This window comes from Cylas formicarius, unplaced genomic scaffold, assembly GCF_029955315.1.
Source record: "Cylas formicarius isolate icCylForm1 unplaced genomic scaffold, icCylForm1.1 PGA_scaffold_9__14_contigs__length_23061073, whole genome shotgun sequence".
Lineage (NCBI taxonomy): Eukaryota > Metazoa > Arthropoda > Insecta > Coleoptera > Brentidae > Cylas > Cylas formicarius.
The window spans coordinates 18,499,424-18,517,383 of NW_026844365.1; the positions used below are offsets into that span (position 1 = coordinate 18,499,424).

Consider the following 17,960-nt stretch of genomic DNA (forward strand, 5'->3'; position numbering starts at 1 on the left):
TTTTGAAGTTCTCGAAATTTTACAAATATCCGACCATCCTTGTATACATGGTCATAATCGGTTTGTGTCTATTTATTTGCTATAAAAGATTGTTACAGCCAAGACGCACCAAATCCAGCAAGAAACAGCAGCAAGAAGTAGAAGAACCTAAAGATCTAAAATGTGTTCAACTACCCCTCTTGACGGTATAGTTGAAGCTTACGGGGGAAAAGTTATCTCACTAGCAGAGAGCGTTTTTTAAATAGTACTATTTTTGCAATATTTATCTTTATACCTTATTTGCATCTTACGATGGCGCACTCATAAGTTATGCGCCTGACATGATGACTAACAGAGGTTGCGCCTCCATAACTGGGTTATATATTCATTTTTGGTGTCATTACATTAATTAGTATTCATTTCAAAATTTTTTGATCAAAAATATATTGACATTTTTACACCATTTTTACATCATTATTACATATTGTGTTCAGTTCTAAATGATTTTTTAAAATAGATATAAACCTACCTAACTAGTCCGTTTCCTTGATTTTATGGCTAAGCCTTTAATATTGTCTGATTCCATGAACAAGCCTTTGACATGCCAGTGTGACACAGGAGTGATAAATATTTTTACAATAATTATAATTTGGCAATACTAAAAAATGTTAAATAATGCCTATTTTTTGAAATTTCACCTATGTTTTGAAAATTCAAAATGCGTTTAATTTTAATTACCTGTTACTTATGTTCGTTTTTCAGAATAAGCTGTCTTTATCTACGCCAACTAGATTGGGTTATAGAATACAGGTTACATCTCAAAACTTTCCGGTTCATATTATCTCTGACTTCTCCCTTATTTATTTGACTGAAAATATTTTATGGAATGTTACGCAGATGTTTAATTTATGCGACAGAAAACTAATATTTTCTTAAATGAACCCTTATCATAGCCGGACAAGAGACATTCTCCTCATGCACGAACCCGAACATAACCGAGGATTCATGACAATTTAAATTTGTCCTCCGAAAATGGCTTAGAACCGTCATTACTATACTACTTAGGTACTTCCGTTTCTTTGAAAAACCACCCAATGTTTCATAAATATTTGGAATTACCCGTTTCCAATTTGAAACTTTTAATTAAACTTATTGATAAAATTATGTTTCGAACAAGTTCGATAGTATTTACCCGATACACCCGGCAAAAGTATGGCTAGCGCAAAACGTTGCCCGCCATTTAAATTGCTAATTAAAGAGCCGTTCAAAATTCCGATATTCGCTAAAATTTTACATTTTTCGTTCGGTTGCTGCAAGTTGGCGACCTCGAGAAAATAAACAGAGCGGCGTTGCCGCATTTAATTGCCCGTAACCGGTCTATTATGCCCGGAGGGCACAATCACTCGTATTTTGTACTCCTTTTATTCGGAATTCAAAAAAGCACCGGTGGAAATATGCGAGGCCTTTCCGCGGACCGAAAAAAAAGAGAGTCGACGTTGTAAATTGGATCTCTTTTTATTGCACGGAAACTGCAAACGTCCGTTATGAAGAGCAGAATCACAAAAGTTGAATGTGAAATAATTAGTGCCCTTTCGGTTCGCCACGTTGCGCCGCACGTGGATTCGTTAAATTTTTAATAGGTATGATGAAATCGCGACTTTTTCAATTTCCGAGGAAAGTTTTACATTTTTATTCTTGCGTAGAGTTTTCCATGTGGACACCCCGGGCTTTACGATAAACTCAATTATTCGACAGCCATGTGCATCTTTATGTAAGTCCCAGTAAGAACAACGGGCTACGGTCCTAGAATTTTTTTTTAATTTTAAGAAAATATTAATTTTTAAAACTCAGGTTCTACAGACATTTCTTTAACCTTGGCTAAGGTAAATTAAATCCGAGACAAATTGAAATTTTTTTGTTTAATGTGGTTTGCTTTATTTTTACAAGAAAACTGGAAAAATAATACGTTGCTATTATTATTATTATTATTATTATTATTATTATTATTTTTATTATTATTATTATTATTCTCACTAAGTGGGTACGCCACCTCTATAATGTCCGTTTTGTTTGTCAATGGTCACGATGTCAGGTCGGTTGAAATCCACAGTTCTGTCGATGGTTATCGGCCAGTCCCAATAGAGGTGGATGTTGGATTCCAGTACAGGTTCTGGTTAGTATTGATAATAGAGCGGGGGGTTATAGAGGAGGCCATAGTGGAGTATCCTTCATCGACTGCGTCAATTGCTTTAAGAAGTTGAGAGTTTTGTTCCTGGAAGTAGATTCTCATTTTTTCTTCTTGGTCCCGGTATAGCTTATAAATATCGACCTTCTTTTCTTCTTAGATAGATTGCTGTAACAGAAGTTGAGATTTGTACATTTGACTTGGGCCTGTTTAAAGATTACTGAATCGATTATAAGTTGTTCTTTGTACCCTAACGATTTTCCGATACACCCCTTTTATTCTGGTGACATGAACTCATTAATTATGCAGTGCTCCATAGATCTTTGTATATAAAACAGTTCTAAGCAGCTTATAGAGCACGAATAGACATGTGATAGGCCTATAATTTTTCGGGTCATTTGTGTTTTGTGTTTTACAACTCTGTTAAAGCACTTGGAATAGTATGTAGGCAAGGCAAGGCTTTCAGCCAGAAGTTTTGAATGGCATCAGGCCTGGTGCTTTCCGCGCAGATAGAGATCTGGTCTTATTATGGATGTGTTCAGCTGTTATTGTTACTTCGGGCATCGCAGGGAGGGGCTCCAATATATCCGTGATTTTTGGGAACCAGTCAGCTTTCACATTAAATGCGGTTGACTCTTCCCAGGTTTTTTCCCTGTAATCTAGAAAACCCATAGCTTCTTTTCTTTGTTTTGTCTGGAGCTCATTCTGCTTGTGGTCAAGAGAGCGATAGAAATTCCTCTAGTTATTGGAAAACTGTTTACTTTGCATTTTTTTTTTGGTGGTTTCGTTATATCGCCTGAGGCGGGCTCCCTTAGCTTTTACCTTCTGTCTTAGTTTCTCTTTGTAACAGATCAGCGCTTTTGATGGATTTCGCTCATTATTTTGATACCTGTTTCCATAGCTATGTGAGCCATTTTTCTTTTTACTTTTTGGTTAGGATTCTCTTTTAGAAACTCCTCTATCGAGGCCTCCCACTTCTTCAATTTATTTACCTTCTCTAAATCCCTCTCGCTCTTGGATTAAAATGGAGCTTAGGAATATTCAGTCTTGATTTGTTTTGCGAGTGTTCGAATAGGTACAAGTTTTCCCGATATTTTTGTTGGGCTTCTTCGTCGACGTGCACTTCTTCGCTCTCTTGGATTGGGACCTCATAAAACTCCGTAAAACTAAAAACTACGTCCATCCATAGAGTCTGAAAAATATACTTGCCTCGTTATACAACAAACGGCTTCGGTATATTCTTAAACAGTATTTTGAAAAAATGCTTCTACAAAATTTGAACCTTTTTTAGATGAACATCCAAAATGGCACCACCAGCAAAAATGCCCTACTTGAATCTAGATTGTAAAAGTCCTTAGATTGGCTAAATATGTTCATTAAGTTTTTAAAATAATATTGGCGTGGTGGTCCCACCTCAGATGCCTATCGATCTACATCCCAAATCAAAAATCTGGCTCTGTTTGGCGGGTGCAACTAAATGTGACAGATTCTGAATTATCTGTAACACTTATGACATATCCAGGACTGGGCCAAAGCTGTCCCTTGAACCAGATATAACAGATTCTTGGGTTCTAAGTTCGTCTTAAATCAAGCCGTGTTGTTTCCTCTTTTCCTCTCGGTTAAGTAACTTCTAAAAAGATCAACAATCATATTTTTCACGCCTACGTCTTCCACAGTTTCAAACACCTGTGCGTGGCCAACGGTGTCAAATGCTATTACGAGATCTAGGAATATGGAGACTTTCACAATTTATTGACGGTTGTGAGCGCCTTATATGCTTGCATTTTTTCGCAAGAGATATTATTTTTCAGAAGTTATTTTAAATTGTGTTTAATTGTTGTGTTAAATTGTTAGAGAATTGTATTAGAGAAATTGGCCCGTAGTTGACATCTCTTGTTTATTGCCACTTTTAAATATTGGAGTCACAACAGAGAGTTTAAAGTGAGATGGCCAACTACGTACATGCAACGATACGCTTTTTTTATGTGGTTAGATAGTCAGAGAATGGCAGAATAACCCAGTGAAAACCTCAGAAGAATTTTGCCAAACATTTCTGTTATAGAGATTGATATTAATGTCTAATTATCATTAAATTATCAAATAAAAGACCAGTTTATTGTCTAGGATGCCAAATAATATGTTATGTTTGTTATTGTTAGAGTAATTTCTCTAAATATGGACAAGGCGGATTCGTACAATAAAAGATGACAAAAGTGACTAGATAGGAATTAGGTTTTTCAATATTTATGCAAATTGTTGCCTTGTTTTTTTAACGGCTTAACGAAAAAAACTTCTTATTCTTATAATATGGGGTACCTATCAGTTTCCAATATGGACCCGTGGTTCATATTAAAAGCCGTGTTTTTTTTTTATTTTGGTACGTAGCTTCTTCGCAAAAGCAAAAACCGTCCTCCCGGCAAACTTGGCAGAGGGAAGCAATGAAAAAAGGGGTAGAAGCAAATAACTTCATTTAGTTCAGCGAAACGAGGTTCAACAACAACGTGATCATATTGCGTCGAAAGCAAGATCATCCATTGCTAATCACTGGTGCATCTGCTGAATCAATACATGCTTGTCGTCCGTTAAGCTGGATATAGACAAAGCTTTTCACTAAATGGTTTATACGCTTTTTGGAAATTTTTAAACTTTCTGCTACTTCTCCCGTGCTTCTGGCATGAAAAAATAATGTTCGCTTACTGTCAATACCGCCGTACTCTAGCAATAAAATCCACCCTTTAGGCAAAACGTTTACGGGCCCCATGAAAAATATATGGCCCAAGAAATCCGTATACGGATGCGAGTTAATGACATAGCAAGTCAGTGTGCAGAACTAGCTATCAGTGGCTTGTGAACAACAGGAGTTTATCCGCTTAATCCATATGGTTTTAATGTTCATAATTTTATCTAAACAACCCTAAACGATAAACCAGATACGCTACAATACAAAATAAAACAAATCAGGAAGATCAATCGATCATTCCAAATCTACTTCCAGAACCCGCAACTGCTCCCGCTTTTCTAGCATCAAAACATATTAGTCCAATACCGCGTTTAAATAGAACAAAAAGCAGAAGGAGAAAAAAAGCTAGCAAGGCTGCTCTATTGACATCTTCCCCATAAAAACTGGAATGTGAACAATTATTTAAGGGGACAAAAGAAATAAATCCCAAAATAAATAAGATAGCATTATAAATTTTAGCCATAAAGTCACCTAAGGACAAAAAACTACTAACGGACAGAAAAATGAAAAGAAAACAACAATTTGTAAATCAGGAGATCGGTCAAGTTCTGAGCATTCTAGTGATTTTTCAGTCAAAGATAGCTCAGATAAAAAATATCCTACAGCCCAAGAAAATGCAGCATGTTAATATTGTGATGGCTTATTTTTGGAGGATGCTTGTGGTGAATTATGGGTCTCGATGAAGGTAAAAAAAGGCAGTTTAAAAAGCGAGTTTTGTAATAGCTGTTTGTTATACACCACAGCTAGGGTTTGATTTATTTTATTATTGTTATTACACTAGTTCTGGTCCGTATTAAATACTAGTAATCCGTATTTTAGTTTTTATTCATTTGTGGTATTGTGTACTTGACTGCTCGGAATAGCAAGCTAACTCTGGGACATTTTTTCTTTCCTTTCATTTGAAAAAAATCCTTACAGTACTTAATATTTGGAGGACCTACTCTACTTCATTTACAATTCGAAAGATGCCAAATTACAAATACCAAATATTTAATATCATCACTTTTTTCTCTATTAGATCATTCATTCAAATTGGTTAATCACTAACTTGGACACTAATGAATGGTTAAAGAATAACTATTTGTATAGTAGTAGTAGAAAGTAGTAAAATGTGGAAAACTATTTTAAACACATCTTTTTATTGAAGTGATAAATGATAATAATAAATTAATTTTAAAATGACAAATAAACACCGTCTGCTTATAGGAAATTTGACAAATAGCAAAATTTGGCATCCTAAATAATAAGTTAGAATTTCATGCTTTTCGGGATTAATTATGCATTAATAACAACCCGTACAGTGCAAATGATTAGCAAAATTCATTTTTTTTAGTTTTAGATTTAGATATTATTTAAATTTGAAATTTTGAAATTTATTTATATTCATATTATATTTACTTAGAAAAGTCATATCGATACATTCATTCCTTGTTCATAAAATTATTTTTTGTGATAATGTCAGAAAACGTCACTCATAGTGCGACTGATAGCTTAGCAAAAGCCCTGAAATGAGCTGAGTTTATTAAAACCCGTTAAGAATTTTTGGATTTTTTGACATTTAATATCGAAAATGCTTGAACGCCCTTTTCCCCCTGTCCTTGAAGGGATAGAACAAACAGCACTAAAGAAAAAAAAATTGACTTTGATCCTATTTAATTTCTAGGACTGTCCGTTTCTCTTACCGGAACGTGTCCCAGATTCGCTTCTCTATACTGGGATCTCCGCTCCTATTATATCTACAGAAGATGTTAATTTTTCAAAGTTTTGAAGAAAACTTGGTGCATTTGATAATCGGCCTCAGATTAATTGGATCTAATGAATTATTTAACATTTATATTAATAAGTAACACATAAAAAACTGTATAAATGTATGAACGCATTCAATTTTCAATAGAACGTGGAACGAAAAAACGACAACTCAACAAGTCAGATGTTTTGGGCAAATTTGCTACTGTGTGTTAAAAAAAAAAGGAATCTAAATTTTTATTATGTTAGTAACTGGTTAGCAATTAGCAGAGTTGCAAAATTTGATCCTTCCGAAATTATAGAAATTCTAAAACAAATAGTCTGAAAATTAATAGCCAGTTACTAACATAATAAAAAAGTAAAAAAGTGTAGCATTTTTCGCAAAATAATACTCCCGTGAATAATGATGTAATACATTTTTATAACAACAATCAAAAGTTTGAGTTGAAAATCCTATTACATTTTCACACAGTGCTATGCTAAAAATTATGATCAACTAAATATTCATATTATATTATTAACACTGAACCATCTTTTACCGTACGTTACCAATATTACTAATAGCTGCTTGTTAGAATCGTTTTTTCCGGATCAGTGGAAGATTGCAGAGGTTTTTATTCTGCCAAAAAAAAATTATATTCCAACTGTCACTGAGATTATACCAGTAAGTATCGAAGGTTTTGGAGAAGATCATGTATTATCTATAAAATACTTCCGGAAACTCAGTCAGGATTTGGAAAAGGATACATAAGTTATAAACTTAAGAGTTATTATGGAAAAAAGTTTGAGATTTAAATCCAGTGTCAGCATACAAAAGCTTACGCCAGTTTAAAGATGTATCCGCATAGGAGTGTTTTGAGCACAGCTGTCAAATTGAAGCTTACTGTGCTTACAATATAGATAAAACACTATTACCACCAAAACATCTCCTCTATCTGGTCTTCACAAAACTTAAGGAGGTTGAAAGAAAAAGAAAAAAAATCAAGCCCAGATTCAATTTTTTTACTTACTTTTACCCCTGCCGATTTTCATTTTTATCTCACTACTAGTTTTTGGTATTGTAACAAAGCACAACAAAAGCCATTAAAAATTATATATAGAGGAATATTTAGTAAACAGCAGACGCCGTAAAAGCTTTCTCGTCTGCTTAGTAAAAATATCAATCAAATCATCAAAAAACTAGTACTAGCATTTTATTCCTCGATCACGACTAATACATAGCTATTTTAGGAAAAACCTTACGTGATGGTGAAGGCAGATAACAGCTTAACCGGCAACGCGCGGTACGAAGGTTTCTGTATAGATCTACTTAAATGGATAGCTGGGCAGGTTGGTTTCCAGTACAGCATTCGTTTGGTACCCGACCACATGTACGGCGTGTACGATCCGGACACAAAAGAATGGAATGGCATTGTGCGAGAACTTATGGAAAAGGTAACTATGGGTAACTTGCTTACTAAAGCTATCCTCATCTTATAAAATCATGTTATAACGCGAAATAAACTTATGCTTTCTTAACTGAACTATGTCCAGTCAGCATGTAATGTTGTCGACAATCTCATGATATGAATGTGTTTTCTTTTATAGCACTCTTCTGTTAGGGTTTTACCAGCACCTGAGACTGAGGCTTTTGTCTTGTGGCATTGTACGTTTGATAAAGAAGATCCTCGACTGCCTCAATCTCGACAGAACCTCCAAATAGAGACCTCCCGAGTCATGCATATTTTTCTCCCTCTCTAGTACCCTGTTATTCCAATATGACTCCCGGTTCAAGGCTCTAGTCTATTTTTCCCATAGTACTAAATTAACTAATTAATTAATAATTACGTTTTTTATAGATTCACAGAGGCATAGGTATCTATAAGCTAGGAGAATTGATATATGTATATATATATATATATATATATATATATATATATATATATATATATATATATATATATATATATATATATATATATATATATATATATATATATATATATATATATATATATATATATATATATATATGGACGCCCGGATGCAGCGCTATAGAAACGGTATATACAAGATCTAAGTAGTCTAAATTAAAATTTTCACAAAGACGCTACGATCATAGGAAACTGAATTTTCTTGTATATTGTTAGTTCAACTGTATACCCGGTAGAGGCGCGAGACCCAGTCTCTGTATATTTTACAAGATATATTCTACTTTCAGCTCGTCGATTTCCAGGCGTCCTCTGCGCCTTTGTTACGTGGCAACACTGTCACTATTAACTTTTGCAGACTGGCACGAAATTGTGGGGTTTTGTTTTTCATATTGAATGAACTCGATTGGCGCTCCATGGTTCGAGCATGTAGAGACATTGGAAATAGAGAATTTTATTTTTTGTACCACAAATTCGGAAGTAGGCTAAGTTGGAATTAACACAAACGTAACACAAATACACAAGACTTTTTTTTTCTATTAAAAAATTAAATAATTAATAAAAGTTTATTTTCGAAATGTGTGGTAAAGAATTCAAAATTTATAAAAATCATATTTATATCCTGTTGCCAATGCCGTACGCTTTATATGATATTAGAATTTAAAACAATATTCTGTGACACGTCGCGAAACTCTTTTGTTTCGCTTGCTCTCTTCGTGAGAAAATCCGCTCATTGCATAAAGTTATTCTTTTTTCAACTACTTGTCCGCCCGTTGCAATTTTTTTACCTTAATTCAATGAACTCGCGTCTGTCTTTACTTAGAAGCCTGACTAGATTGAAGTCAGTCGTTAAAGTCGGACAACAGACGCAATAACAACACCCAAGACTCCAGGTGGGAATCGAACCAACAACCTCTGCTGCAAGTCGAGTTGGCAGGTCTAACGACTTACCAACCGATCCATCCTCGATCACTTAAAAAAAATTATATTTTTTATTTAGTTGCACAAATTGCTATTTTTCGATTATTTAATTATTATTGCATTATATAATCTTCAGATCCATGAAGCAACATTATTAAAATGTTTTAATTAAACAAAGTGGCACCAACAAGTTTTGGTTTTTTATATGCGAATACTATGCAATAACTTCTGAATCTTTTTTAATTTTTGGGTACATTTTTAGATTTATTACTTTCTTCCGATAATTTCTGCTAAATGCTATTTAGAACGGTATTCGAAATATTAAAAATATCGAATATAAATATTTATATTATAGAAATATTGAACATAAATGGTTGTTTAATGCAATAGGAAAAGAAGTTGTTGGAATTTTAAAATTAAAATATCATTTGCTAAATACTTATCTAAATAATTGGGTAATAAAATATTTTGATTTTATCGTCTAATAATATTTCATTAATATTAATAGGTCGCCTATTAAAGTGCGCAACATATAAGAACTATTTAATTGAACGATTTAAGTTGTTGACTTTTGCTTTTAATCAAACCAAAATAAATGTGAAAAGTAACATTTCTATATTTTAGTAAAAATTATTATTTTGAAATGAACTTTGCTAAAGGTTATTCGATAAAAGTGTTCTTTTTAATAGTTATTTTTCTTCATTGCGCCCTAAGATATAAATCAAAAAGAAGTTAAACAAGGAATGTGAGGGATGAAAAGTACAATAATGTATCACCACTGCCACTGAATAATATTTTCATATATTACTTTTTTTAATGTACCTAAACTTAAATCCTAACAATGAACCTCTGAAGTAAAGTATCTTTTTAGGTGATTTTCGACATATTCTCTATAAAGTTTTGCCTCGGGATAAAAAGTGTCTCTTTAGTTCCTTGGATACCATCTAAATTTTTTTCCCAAATTGATTTAAAAAAATCTCCCTTTTAAATTCCTGCTCTAAAATACGCATTATACAGTGGCTTAAAGACGTAGGGCTGCGAGCCACTGCGGATATTTCCGGTGATATATTTGGTTTGTCGATTCTGATGGTCAAGGTACACGCATATAGTATGCAACACCTTGTAAACTTCTTCAGTCACTCATTTATTAAGCACTCGCTCCATTCGTGCCAAATAAACTAATATGGCGTTTATCAAACTTGTTTAGCAAAGATTTCTGAAGATTTTTTTTTAAAGGTAACTTTCATAAAAATAAATAAATAAATAAATCGAACTTTCTGACGTTTCGCCAACCATTCTGGAGATCTCACAGCTGGTCCTGTTCATAAATTTGACCGTTACAAGAAAAATATGTTCCAGACAAGCATTTTTCAATTTGGTTGAATATGTTTGATTCCAGATTCCCGAATTGCAATATATCTGAAAGAGTTATGTCAAAACTAACCAGAGAAACAGAACAAAAAATATACGACTATGACAAATAGAGTCATAAGCAGTTGCCGAAAACAATAACGACACCGAAATCTCATTCGATCAAATTAAAAATTAATCAATGTAATCGATTCTTCTACCAGGGAAATATCCGAAAATTAATAGAAATCTCTAAACAACCAAACAATCTTAACCGCGACTCTGTCTTTCAACAATATGGAAATCCGAGACAATGTTCATGTCACTCTTTTAGCTCCGCCTCTCTCAAACAGTATATCAGTGGGTTCAGAATAGAATGTGAGCAAGCTTCACTTAAGCTCTGAGGAAGCCATCAGGTTGATTGGCGAAACGTCAGCTAGCTTTATTTATAAACAAAAGATGCAGAAGGGATCTAGAAGATTTGTAAATAGCCTTCTGAAAAAAATGTTAATTTTGACGAGTAACGAATGCCGTTCTCATCGCAGTTGTCTGTGTTCTTTATATATTTTTTTAATTAAACTAAAACAGTAACTTCTAATTATTCCAAATAACTAACATCGGTCCATTTTAGACCAACATTAAGCACACACAACACAGCAATATTGCCTCAGTTGGCCTGGTAAAAGGAAATAATTGAAAATTACATTACCTAATTTCTAAATTAACAGTTTTTCTTAATTTGGTACCATAATTTATTGATCTGCAAATAAGTCAACCGTCAAGAACTTAGTAAACAATTTAAAAAAATAATATTTAAATATTAGTATTTACTTTTTACAAAATTTCTGGGTTCCTCCTGCGTCGGTTTTTGTTGAGTCGAACTTGCTGACGTTTCGTTAATTATCCTGTCGGCTTCTTCAGAGCTTGACTGAAACTGGCTCGCATTTTACTCTGTACCTGCTGGCATATTGTTTGAGGGATTGGGGTAGGAGGGAGCTAAATGAGGGGCATAAACACCGTCTCGAATAACGGATTCCCATATTGGTGACAGGTAGAGACCTGAGTCGTGGTTAAGACTGTGAGGTTGTTTATAGATTTCTATTGACTCTCGGATTTTTCGTTGATGGAAGAACTGATTGCATGCAAGAATTTTAGTTTTATCGAATAAAATTTTATGCCCGGTATCGTGAGTGTGTTCGGCAACAGCTGATGAGTTTATTTGTCTTAGTCGTAAGGCTCTTTCGTGTTCTTTGAGTCTAGTTGATATTTTTCGTCCGGTCTCTTCAATATATTCTTTGCCGCATATTCATGGAATGCTGTAAACTCCTGGCATCTCAAATGGAATTTTGTCTTTGACGAACCGAAGATGTTGAGAAATTTTTGGACAAGTGATAAATCTGGTTTTAAAACTTTTGATATGTGGTCAGTGATGTTTTGAATGTAAGGAAGGACCACAGTGGCAAGTGTAGGATTGTGGTATTTTTTGATTGAACGCTTAATATCTTTAATGTGGAAATTATTAGAGAGAAGAGCAGAGGTAAACTTTTGAAATTTAATATGTTAAGTTCACACACATCACAATCTGGCCCAAAAGTCATCGGTTGTCAACTCTGTTGCTTACAGAACCGTAAAACTATCTCAGCCCGAGTCACTGAACCCAGAATTAAAACATCTTACTTCTGCTTTGCTCTCTCTAATAATTTCCACATTAAAGATGTTAAGCGTTCGATTAAAAAATACACTTCACCACAACCTTCCAATAGCAATGAGGCCGAAAGCAATCCTCCACTTGCCACTTACATTCAAAATATCACTGACCACATATCAAAAGTTCTAAAGAAGTATAACGTCAAAACCAGATTTACCACTTATCCAAAATCTCTCGACATTTTCGGTCCGTCATAGATAAAATTCCATTTGAGATGCCAGGAGTTTACAACATTCTATGCATATGCAGCAAAGAATACATTGGAGAAACCGGACGAAAAATATCAACTAGGCTCAAAGAACACGAAAGAGCCTTACGACTAAGACAAATAAATTCATCAGCTGTTGGCGAATTCTTGTATGTAATCAAACAAATCTCTAAACAACCAAAGAATCTTAACCGCGACTCTGGTCTTTGCCTGTCACCAACATGGGAATCAGTCATCCGAGACGGTGTTTATGTCCCTCATTTAGCTCCGCCCCCCTCAAACAATATATAAACAGGTACAGAGTAAAATGCGAGCCAGTTTCACTCAATCTCTGAAGAAGCCAACAGGAAGATTGGCGAAACGTCAGCAAGTTCGACTCAGCAAAAATCGGCGCAGGAGGAAACCAGAAGTTTTGTAGAAAGTATTACAGTAGCCTGTGGAAGTTTCTTTGAAAAATTAATAATAGTATTTGCTTTCAATTATTATTATTATTGGTTAGGTTTATGTCCAAGCAGCGCCTGGATAACGTAGATACATGTGCAATATTTCTGGCAATCATATTCAAGAATCAAAGAATTCAAGAATTACTTTCCAAAATCGGGCGACGTGTTAAAGAAAACATCTACACAAAGAAATTAAGTTTAGCAAAGAGCTTTAAAAACTAACAAATCTACCAAAAACATATATAATAAAATAAAAAATAAAACAGTTAGCAACAAAGCATTTTTCAAAATATAGCGAAAACATGAATCGCCTTATACCCACTCGACTGTGCACCGTCATGTTAAAAAGGAGAAGCGTGTTCTAAAGACCATATCTATTTATCTGTACTTTAATACACAATCAATTGGGCAACGTTGCTCGGACGCTCAGAAATCTGCCCAATAAATGAAAAATATACATACGGACGCTAGGATGCTGAAATGTAAAAGTTTTCCCGTGTATATTGGACGCTAGCAAGGTACCTCTATAAAAAGGACGCTGACATATAAGTATCATAAAACTTCACAAAAATGATCTTCGTAAAATCTGGCCTAACGAAACTCAACGCCATCTCGTTTATAAAACTTCTGACACACTGATGACACTATATTCCGGGATATCATCCGTTCGCTTGTTGAACTCCGACTGAAATCCTGCAGACGTTTCGCCAAAATCTCACTTGGCATCTTCAATGCTCGCGCTCCGAAAAAACTTCGAACACACGCAGAGTTTTCTTGTGGTTCTAGTTCTTTTGGGGCAGCGGAACTGGTCGAATAGAAGAGTCAAGATCGGGTTACACAATTTATTTCTTATATTTTCTGTTGAATCTTTAAACATTACACGAAGAGACATAACAATTATGACTGTGATTCCTAGGCTCTCGCCATACCATAGGAACTTCAAAGCTTAAACATTTCCTCCTATTTTTTTTGCCAGTTTCTTGAAGCTTCAGCACAAACGGAACAACCAGTATGAGGAGCCCAGGACTCATGTTGGTCGCCAATTTCTACGCCAAAATAACTGTGGTATACATTTGTCACAAAATAAGTTGCTTTACAATGACATAACTACCACAGATATAATAAAAAGTTATTTGGACTGTTCACACAATGTCGTCTTTTCATATTTATATGTTCTAGAACACTAGAAATACGCAGCAACGAAGACAACAGTCGCGAATACAGTAGCAACACAGTAGCAACCAATACAACCAAACTGCACATAAGCAGGTTACAACGCTGTATTGACCCTTCTGTTGCTTTGCAGAGAAATCTAATATTATCTAATTTTGGCAAATCACAAATTTCATAAAAATCAGTTCATTTAAAAGGCATGCATAAATCAACATATTCATGTCATGGGTATGTACAACAATAAAATATCATTTTTAAGATATAGAGCGATATAAAACTTGACTTGATAAAGCAAAAATGTGGCGTTTTTTGGAAAAAGGGCACTAAAAAATATACAAATAACCAAACATCAAAATCACTGGAGACCTGTGTAATTTTGATAACTTGTTTCATGGTATAGTTTGCCTCAAGGTACTGGCTTTTTACGTATTTATCAAAACTGAAACGAAATTTTTTGTGGCACCCTCGCAACTCAGTTCCTGTTTTGTATTTCAGAGGGCGGATCTGGCGGTGGCCTCGATGACAATAAATTACGCACGGGAGAGCGTAATAGACTTTACCAAGCCGTTTATGAACCTCGGCATAGGAATTCTATTCAAGGTGAGTTCCCTTTTATAAAAGGTTTGACCCCATTTTTGTCTCGTCGTCTTTTAAAAGACGCTCGGTTTCCCTACGCCAAAGGAAGTCAAACAAAAGGCAACAGCGTCTACACACCCCTTAAACTTAAGCCGTCCGTAGATGCGCACGTGTGTGGGTTTGATGTCGCGAAGTCGAAACTAAAGCTTGCCGTAGATTGGAGTTTACTTTCGGATTCGACCATTCAACGACTTTTGTTTTCCGGTCGAAACGTGTCATTTAGGATTCCATTTAAAAAAGTTAATTTGGATGAAAGGGAACTCCTTTTCCTTTAACTGGGAATGATTTTGAGTTTCGTACACGCTTTCAAATTAACAGTTAAGTGCACTTGAATGATGAAACCAATCAAAAAGATATTGATATTCAACTTTTAACTTGTATAAAAAAACGTTGGTCTATCTAGCAGATACCTGCACTGGCATTAGGTATGAAAAATCAAAAGTGTTAAAAATGCAATCTTAGTTATCTCTTATCAGTCTTGAACTTGTACATAAAAAAGTTGATCTATTTGATTCTCGATATCATGTTACTGATTACTTGCTGTTTTCAAAACAACTTTTACACTTTTGGACAGAAAATTATAATGAAATCTGTCAACAAAAAAGAACGAAGAAGATTTTCAGCCTACGAAGTACACTTACAGGGTAGAGTTTATAAAAAATATTTTGAAACTACATTACCTAGAATATCTCAGTTACTGTATTCACAATAAATAGTCTATTTTATTTTTTGTATCATGTATTTCAAACTTTTGGCATTAGAAGCGAAGTCTTGTCCTTTGACAGACGACAGACAGCAGTCTGTTTTATATGTTATAAAATTATCAATTTTCGAAGCGCACTTGGAACATAAAACAAAGAAAAAAGGACTTTAATTCAAATGCGAATTAGCTTTGATATTTCGACGTTGAAGAGCGTATACAAGAGAGTTGTCGTACATGAACTTTTATATCATTGTTTAATTGATATTAATCAGGCACATATTGTTATTTTATAAAATTTCCAATTATCAGCTGTTTAATGCGTTTTCGTCAAAGAAGAAGAGTTTCCTTCTAATTGGTAAACATTTGAAAGTTGTTTGGAGAAACAAAAGTATGCGCTTCATCAAACATTCAAGCAGATCAATTTCAATGTATCACAGACATCGTAATTGAGTTTTAACGCATTTTTTATTAGTCTGACTTTCCGAATTGTCCTCGTTGACTCATAATTTAAGGGTTGTGGTGATTTTGATAGATTTTTAAATCATTTATTCTTTAAGAAAAGTATTCCCTTCTAATGTTAAATTTTTATGATATAGTAATAATAATAGTTTCTTTATAGTAGGCGTTTGCAAAACCAGTAGCTATATCGCATAAAAATATTACAACCATTGAGTATTCTAAAATCCGATTTAAAAGAGATTCATTCCCCAAATTAAGCTACCTTATTTTATGTGGTACGAAATAGGAGAAAAAGAAAAGAAAAGAAATCGCTTACTGTTTTAACTTAAAGAAAACTGTTTATAATAATGACATTGAGCTTTTTCGGATACAATGCTCATAAATCAGATCCAAATATTATTAATAATAGTAATCAACGACATTTATTTCAAATAATAGTATAATATGCATCCAATATAGAGACCAATCAGTTGTACCGTCGGCTGGCCCAGTCTAGCTTAAAATTAGCTACTCCACTTGACCAGTGCGTCGCGCAATAGTACACAACAAAATTTAAAAAGAAATTGATGTTGACGCCCTAACCTAGCTGCGAATTATTAAAGCATGATTATAACAAATACATGAGCAAAACTGGGAAGAAAACGAGAAAATCGAATTTAAATTTAAACATGTTGTAATTCATTTTAATCTTACAAGTTTGTTTCGTTAGCTAATGAATAGAAAGATAGAGAGACCTTTCCAATGCCGAAAACTCTGTGGTTGACCAATGCTCCTAAAATATGATCTAAAAATTCAACATCTTTCAAATATTAACAAATTAGAAGGAAACTGTTCTTCTTTGACGAGAACGCATAAAAATAAAAAAAGGTTTGGAAACCTCTTTTAAATTTAATTATGGTATATAATTTCAAATCATCAGCCTACAAAGTACACTTAGAGGACAGAGTTTATAAAAAATGTTTTGAAACTACATTAACCAGAATATGTCAGATACTGTAGTCTTAAACTTCTGTACAAAAAGGTTTGTCTATTTTAATTTTTATATCATTTCTTTGATATAAACAATTTTCAAACTTTCGGAATTAGAAGCGAAGTCTTGTTTTATACGTTTTCAAATTATCAATTGACGAAGCGCACTTGGAACATAAAAGAAAGGAAGAAAGGACTAAAATTCAAATGCGAATTAGCTCTTACATTTCGGCGTTGAAGTTGTATACAAGAGAGTTGTGGTACTTGAACTTTTATATTATTGTTTACTTGGCATTAATCAGGTACGTGCTTTTATTTTATAAGATTTCCAATTACCAGCTAACGAAAGCTGTTAAAATTGAAGTATGATTTATACAAGAAAGTTATTCATGCTTTAATTTTTATAGATTATATTGTACACGCACTGATCAAGTTTCGTCCTCAAAACGATTTCCAGACTCTTGTCATTATTGATAAGAAATTAAAGTATATCACGAAGGAAGATCATACTAATTAAAGGGTTTTAAAACTCACACACTCACCTCAATTTTTGGGTCATATTTTAAAAGCATTGATCAACCTCAGAGTTTTCGGAATGTTCGGAAATCTTGCTAATCATTAGTTAACGGAACATACTTGAAAGTTTGAAATGAATCAAAAAATTAAAAGTTTAAATTCGATTTTCTGTTTTCTCCCAGTTTTGCTAATGCACTTGTTATAACCATGCTTTGAAAATTCGTAACTAGGATAAGGCGTCATTGTCATTTTTCTTTTTAAATTTTGTTCTGTACTCTTGCAGCACGCCTTGGTTCAGCGCAGTAGCTAATTCT

At 33.9% G+C, this 17,960-nt stretch overlaps 1 protein-coding gene across 1 annotated transcript in view; it reads left to right on the forward strand.

The window, feature by feature from the left end:
• The window catches only part of LOC132707105 (glutamate receptor ionotropic, kainate 2), a 665,601-nt gene that overhangs the window by 565,894 nt on the left and 81,747 nt on the right, over positions 1 to 17,960 (forward strand). Inside the window, exons 9-10 of the mRNA XM_060678792.1 lie at positions 7,881 to 8,084; positions 14,859 to 14,963. Of these exons, the coding sequence (XP_060534775.1) occupies positions 7,881 to 8,084; positions 14,859 to 14,963 (309 nt within the window). The remainder of the gene's footprint in view (positions 1 to 7,880; positions 8,085 to 14,858; positions 14,964 to 17,960) is intronic.